The 7,362-nt window shown below is 36.8% G+C and overlaps 1 protein-coding gene across 1 annotated transcript; it reads left to right on the top strand.

Moving 5' to 3' along the window:
• Window positions 1-1,614: 1,614 nt before the first annotated feature.
• On the top strand, window positions 1,615-6,903 carry alx1 (ALX homeobox 1). Its single transcript, XM_043216593.1, has 4 exons — window positions 1,615-2,308; window positions 3,431-3,723; window positions 4,359-4,487; window positions 6,194-6,903. Exons 1-4 carry the CDS (start codon window positions 2,104-2,106, stop codon window positions 6,521-6,523), a joined length of 957 nt encoding a protein of 318 aa, XP_043072528.1. The 5' UTR covers window positions 1,615-2,103; the 3' UTR covers window positions 6,524-6,903.
• Window positions 6,904-7,362: the final 459 nt, after the last annotated feature.

The following is a 7,362-nucleotide window of genomic DNA, read 5'->3' on the forward strand; positions in this document are numbered from 1 at the left end:
CTCAGAGTAAGGAGATCCTTGAGTTGTATAATTGTTGTATGTTATATAACACACGTATAAACTTTTTTTTTTTTTTTTTAAATTATCATTTCGAGAACATGCAAGGATCATCACGTACAATTTATAGATGTCAGTATGAATATTTTTATGTTATATTAACATTATCTAGGCATATGTTAATTAATAATTGCAGTTTGGTAAAGCATGTAATACATCAGTCAAAATGCCTGCCCAAAAATAATACACATCAGTGCTAAAAAAAACTCAAACTGAACAATATCACTCTGTAATATGACAGTTTTGCACTTTTTATTTTATTATTAAAGGAACAAATGGAAGATTAAATGTTTAAAATATCCTTTAATGGTCACTTTTTTTGATCCAGAAATATTTCTTGATGTACTTACGAACTTAACTAAGTGAAATTAGGCCGTAACTCATAGCATCTTCGGCACTTTGATGTGCTTTATTTTTAATGTGCAGACAAAATTTCAACAAACCACAGAGAATTTCTCACATTTTCCCCTCAGCAAGGGGTCCAAATAGAAGGTCATTTCAGAGCCTTAATAAGAAACCCCCCTGCTACTTAAGAGCACCCCTATTTATTTTCATTTTTTCTTAGAGTGGCACCATCAAACCCCAAGCATTGTAAGTGACCCTTAGATATGGCTAGCCTGGCAGGTGGTAAGGTTTTGCTGTCAGAAAGGAGAGGGCTTCTCTATGTGTGATCTCTTACGAACTCTTTAGAGCCAGGGTGGTATCGGATGACGCCTTTCCTGTTTGAAACGCAGACGTTCAGGTGGTCGCAAAATCATTTTGATGTCGAGCTTTATAGTTTGGTATTCAATAATTCATCCTCATGTTCAGTCTGTGTCCGCACCGTTGCCGTCGGAGTGTGCGAAGCTCTGCGCTCTTTGACTCGTCAGTAGATCATTATTCATCTTATTTTTTTGAATTTCGAATAAAAACGAGCGAAACTATTTATAAAAGTAGCAGAATAAATTACGCGATATAAAAGGCCATTTTTAATATTACACGTATCATCATGGATTTTTCCTCTAGAAAAAAAAAACTTTTGAACTAAAATTTTTTAACGCATATTTAAATATATGTGACAAAGTGGTAACTTTTATTGTATATATAGACCAAATGCAGGTAGATTATGCAGGATTTCTGCGGCGTATGCGCTGAACGCCGTCGTGATTTGTTTCTTGGTCGGAAATTTCAGATTGTCCCAGGTTTCATGAGATCTGCACACACAGGTTTGATAAATAATCACTATATAATTAAAATCGCGAGAAAAGTTTAGCTTACTTATAGGTATCCAAATTATTGTTGAAATTTATTTATAAACGTGTTAAAAATATGTAAAAGTGAACTGAAAACTGCTTCACTGAAAACTTATATTTGTGTAGCCGTTTTAAAAGTACAGGTGATTTATAAACATTCGAATCGTTTTAATAATGGGTAAAAAATATGTAAATATAATTTAGTAATTTAATGGCATGTATCCACAGAACGGTGATGCTTTTCTGGAAAGCGCAGCTGACTTTTTTGTATACCGTAAATTACAAAAGTGCAATAAATAAAACTGGAAAAATCAAAATGGTTAAAGTTGAACAACAACAACAACAACAGCAAAAAAAAAAAGGTTAAAGTAAATAACACTAAAAAAGAACAAAGATGATATTTTCCGAGTTAAATGCAAATACTTATTTGTAGTTTAAATACTATTTTTACACAGTTTAACACTTAAAACAGCGCACTCAGATTTATCAGATAATAATCATTAGGGATATCCAAACACTGAAAGCGAAAGCAAGTGTAATTGTTTCATTTCGGGTCATCTCAGAGTTTCATAAATCTTATTTAGTGGCTGTGCATGCGCGTGGGTGGAGTTTCACCTTCTCCATATTCAGAAGTTGGGTGGCTGCTTGAAGCTCGCGCTCTTCGCCGTATAAAGAGAGGCCCTCGGTCTCTTTAAGACAAGACAAATTAACGACTTGTACAAATAATTGGCCGCATTGCTTCATTTTTTGACATCACTAAAACATTTATGGTGTCCGCTGACGCGCTTCATGCTTGAGACGAGGCCAGAGGACCATGATGGAGTACTTGAGCGACAAGTTCTCCTTGAAAAGTCAAGCGATTAAAGGCAGCGATTACTACATGGACCAAGTCATGGAGACTTTAGACAATGTGCAGTACTACAACAAGACATCACCTAAATGCGTGCAGGCCTTCTCGATGCAGAGCAATGATCAACACGCCACCATGGACAGATCGTCTCCGTGCGACAACCAAAATAGTAAGTCTGACTTTAAAAACGCACACGGCTTTTTGCGTGTTTGTGAAGCGTTACAAAACATCGCATGCCATTTAAAATTCTTGAGCGTTTCTGCAACATGCTGGATCAGTAAAGCAGCTGTTATTCGGTTCTCCAGATATTAATGAAGTTCAGTTCACTGGAGTCTAAAAAAGCCCACATACAGTGACGCTTTAATAATCTAAAGTGAAAAATAAAACCTCCTCTGCTGAAGTAGGAATGATACCAGTCTATAAAGTCCACTTTAATAACCTTTTTTTTAAACAAACGAGCAAGAAACGCGTATTACATCGCAAACTTTGTTTTGAACAAAAGAACAAGAAAAAAAAAAAATTATAGCCCAAACACTCAGATGCTATATTGCCGGTTTTGCATTTTCGATAACTTGAAAGAATTGGGCTGAAAGCGAAAAGTGCATATTGCAGATTTAACTGATTTACAATATTTAAATGCAAGATTTACATTTACCGTATAAAAGAAAAACGTTTTCAACAATTAATTCTTAACAATTATAAAATAGTACGTTCTTCAGAAGTTGAGAAAAAGAAAAGTTAGTTTTGCACGTTTTCACGGAAAGCGTCTAATTCTTTACGACGTTAAATACACGTTCGACTTTTTTATGATCTTTTATCTTATTTAAAAAACATTGCTATGTTATTCCCCCGCTAATCGGTCGGTAACTTTTTACTAAAACGTATTAGCAAACGTAACGCTGCAAATAAATGATTAATTTACATTTGAAGATACATTTTCAAATAAATAGCCTAAACATATTTTCCCCTTATTGCAGCCTACGTGGACTAGATGAGCAAATACACATAGGCCTATTAAATCTACTTTCTTTTCATCAAGCTATAAAGTCGCATCGGTCGTTGACGTGTCCATCAGCATTTTTTTGGTTTTTATATATCTATATATTTACGGTCTCGAGTCTGCATGCATCATTTGTATTCACCTTTTGAAATTATCGCACGATGTAAAACCACTCCACGCGTTTTTTTTTTTTTTTTTTTTTTTTGTTCAGTGTTGGATAAAGCTTTTAAAGTTTTAGACGGAGTGCCGTTGAAAGGTTTGTGTTAACTAGCCGTATTTTACCACGATCAGGCGTGAATTACTGCGCTCCTAAAACCGAAGACAGCGGCCTTCACGCGATGGAGAACTGCTGCAGCATCAGAGTCTCCCCGGCCGCGGCCGGACCGGACAAGACGGACCTGGACGACATCGGAGAAAAATGCGACAGCAACGTGTCCAGCAGCAAGAAGAGACGCCATCGCACGACCTTCACGAGCGCTCAGCTGGAGGAACTAGAGAAGGTCTTCCAGAAAACCCATTACCCAGATGTTTACGTGAGAGAACAGCTGGCCATGAGAACAGAGCTCACGGAGGCCAGAGTTCAGGTAGCTGCTCGCTTTCGTTTGTCACAATTCTCTCTAAGCGTGTGTGTGTTTTTTAGACTCTTTTATGGAAATTCTGAAATGTTGAATTTAGGCGTGAGGTTTAAAAAGCCTCAGTTGTCACTTTTAAAAAACAAACAAATCATCTTTTAGTCCTCATGCATGCGTTTCTCACCGTTAATATAAAAACACTTTCTTTTGCTTTACATGTTCAGGTTAAAAAGAAAGTGGTACAGTACGACCTGCACTTTATTGCGCTTTCCCAAAAGTAAACGACCTTAATTACCGATTTTAATATGTTATTACTGATTAACAAAGTCAAGTTAACGCTATAAAAACTTATAAGAATTTCATGATTTGATAAATAAAATAAATGCATATAAATGTTTTTTTATGATAAAATACCTGACATTACATTCCTTTCTTTCTGTATTTGTTTGCAATAGATAGAGTTGATGAAATTGTAATTAATTGTGATACAGAGTTCAGTTTACACATATTTGAATAAAAAAGTAGGCTACAAAGACAACATAAAATAAAATAAATAAAACACAATTTGTGGTTATATAAAACGTTAACTGAATATTTTATAATGAATCTGGCATCATGGAAAAAAATTACTTTTTTTTTTTTTTTAGGTATGGTTCCAGAACAGAAGAGCCAAGTGGAGAAAGCGAGAAAGATACGGACAGATCCAGCAGGCCAAAAGCCACTTTGCAGCGACCTATGACATATCAATGCTGCCCCGGACGGACAGCTACTCACAGGTGATTCACTTCATTTATCTGCACCGTGCTTTTTACAAAACCATTTGCAAAACATAAACAAAATCAACCAACGCACGTCTTCTGATTAGATCACCACTGATCAAATGCAAAAATGCTTGCCCTGCTGTTTTTAGCAAACCGTTTTGCTTTAAAAAAAGAATCATACTTTGTGACCCTGAATAATTGTTTAACAAAATAGATCACGAAACCTAGTATTTACTGATCTGATTAGAGGCGTTTGACTGTAAAGTCGCAAAACATTCGAGCAAATTTGATCTAATAGCATATGGTCCTTACAGACGCAAACACAACAAATGAATTGTCCACAACTGGCCTTTGTCTTTCAAGCTTTAAACAGTTTTGAAGGGTGTGGGCAGTCAGTCGGGCTGCAGAGAGCTGTCTCACGCAAACTGACAAAAGCTGTTGGGAGGATTTAGATGGCACCACAGGACCTCGATTTCCTTCATCAGAGAGGAGTGTGTTTTCCATAGTCCCATCAAAAAGCCTGAGCCTTCTACAGGACAGGTCTTTATTGCACCGGGCAAGTTGTGAGGAGAGGTGGGAGGGTGCTAAGCCTTGTGTTTGTCTCATGCCCAGATTTCTGTGGTAAACACAAATGCATTTTTGTGGGCTGCAGGGTTTGTTTTTAAAAGCCCGGTCTGGATTTATTTAAAGTTTCGGACAAAAATTGTCACTGTATTTTGATGTAGATCGAGGGTGTATCTGATATGATGTCATCGCGGTTTATCATGAAGCATTTTCCCAGGCATGCGTCGATTTATATTTTGAAATTGAATTAACTTTTCCAAATCGCAATCTGTGTTTATGCTCCATGAATTTCCAAACATTTGGATTTCTTTATTGTGATTATGTCTTGTGCTTCATGACTTCCTGCCCCAGCTCAAGCCTGCTGTTGTTATTTTTCATCTCCATTTTAATCTAGACATCATTTGTTTCTTAAAAGGGGGTTTCACACGGGTCGTTCTAGACCTCTTTTTTAACCTCGGGTTAAGAACCGTTTCACACTTGTAACGCAGGAGCGTGTTTAGCACTGCCTTTTGTTAATACCTTGTTTCATAATCCGGGTTAGCGCCGTTTTTGTGCAGTTAGCCCTATATTGCTAAACAACGCCGTTTTAAATGTTTCCGCTAGTTAGCCAATCGCGTCCCTCATATTCGCGCGCCCTCAACGGTAACGGAAACAGTGCGCATTTGTATAAACGGCGGTTTCAGCGTTTGAGGGAAAAAGTATAGCATTGACAGAAAACACGTAAATGTGAGTGAAGAATAGACCCTTTCATTTTCACCAATGTAGTCCGTTCTTAAAAAAATGACAGCGTTAATGAAAACTGACCTGCGTTCGCTGAAACAGCGACACCCAGCATATGGAAATAAAAACGTTATACAATGCGAAACATATATAAATGCCCAGTTTTAACTGTTGACCCTTGGTAAAGTACGAGTAGTTTCAAGCCTAAAGCAAGATAACCCAGGAGTGAATAACCTACGCTCTCAGAAAAAAAGGTACAAAAGCTGTCACTGGAGCAGGAGCTACCCTTTTAAAAGATGGCCTACTAATACAAAGGTGTGTTTTTTAAAAAGGCACTTTATTTCTGGGATCGCAGGGTGAACTATTACAGTGTGAGGAACCCTGAAGTGTTGTGATTTCACGCATTCTGACTTTACTCTATTCCTCCTTCCACACAGATTTCCAACAACTTATGGACGGGTCCCACTCCAGGCAGCTCTGTGGTCTCGTCCTGCATGATCCCGCGGGGTTCCCCTCCCTGCGTGACGTCTCCCTACCCCCACTCGCCGAGGGCCGCTGAGCACAGTTACGTGGGATTCCCCAATCACCAGCAAAATCAGTTTGGAATGTCTCTCAACAACTTCTTCGCCGATTCACTTCTGGCTCCTTCACCGAACAGTCACGCCGCGTTTGAGACCAAACCCGAGTTTGAGCGGCGGTCCTCCAGCATCGCTGTGCTGCGGATGAAGGCGAAGGAACATGCAGCCAACATATCTTGGACCGTGTGAACTCTGAACTTACTCTAATAGTCCTGATCTCAACAGTCTTTACCTATAACGGCACAGTTACCTTCATGAATTTGTTTTCATTTTATTTAATTTTTTTATTGGAACAACAAAGATATCGGCCGTAATTAAGTTTTAAGTCGTTTCAGAAATAATTTAATTAGGAAACCTCTTGATTAAACAGTAGTGATTCTTATTTTGTCTTAGCATCTCTTGTTGTGAATATGAAGAACTACAGTATTATACGCTCATGACTTTGACAGAGATGTTATGGCTGACATACTAACACTATGTCTTTGTGCTTTGCAGCAAAGCTGTTAAATGCTCTCTAGCTGTGGCTAGTCTACAGTGCCACATGCAAAGGAGCAATTTTTTATTTTAAGGTAATAAAACTTCATCAAATTTACAGTTTACTGTATGTGTTTCTAATCGTTTCATTCTCTTTGTTTTGAGATGTCATTTATTCTGTGATTTTGAGTGTCATGTGATATTTCAGAAATGATTGTAATATGCTGATTTGGTGCTCAAGAAACATTTATTTTTTCTATTATTTTCAGTGGTAAAAACAACTGTTCTGCTTTATAGTTTTGTTGAAACTGTGATCCTGCCGTGATCATACTTTGATAAGGAAAAAGTTAAAAACAGTATTTATTTATAAAAAAAGAATATAAGAGTAAAGGTATAATTAATATATATATATATATATATATATATATATATATATATATATATATATATATATATATATATATATATATATATATATTTATTTATACACCATTACTTTTTCTAAAAAAAAAAAAAAGAAATATTTTTTTATAGTACAGTGGGTTCTTTGCAGT

Source organism: Puntigrus tetrazona, chromosome 18, assembly GCF_018831695.1.
Source record: "Puntigrus tetrazona isolate hp1 chromosome 18, ASM1883169v1, whole genome shotgun sequence".
NCBI classification, from domain to species: domain Eukaryota; kingdom Metazoa; phylum Chordata; class Actinopteri; order Cypriniformes; family Cyprinidae; genus Puntigrus; species Puntigrus tetrazona.

Coding starts and splice junctions, on each gene's coding strand:
- alx1 (XM_043216593.1), top strand. CDS start 2,104: ATGATGGAGTACTTGAGCGACAAGTTCTCCTTGAAAAGTCAAGCGATT. Junction 2,309..3,430: donor TCCGTGCGACAACCAAAATA/GTAAGTCTGACT, acceptor TACCACGATCAG/GCGTGAATTACTGCGCTCCT. Junction 3,724..4,358: donor TCACGGAGGCCAGAGTTCAG/GTAGCTGCTCGC, acceptor TTTTTTTTTTAG/GTATGGTTCCAGAACAGAAG.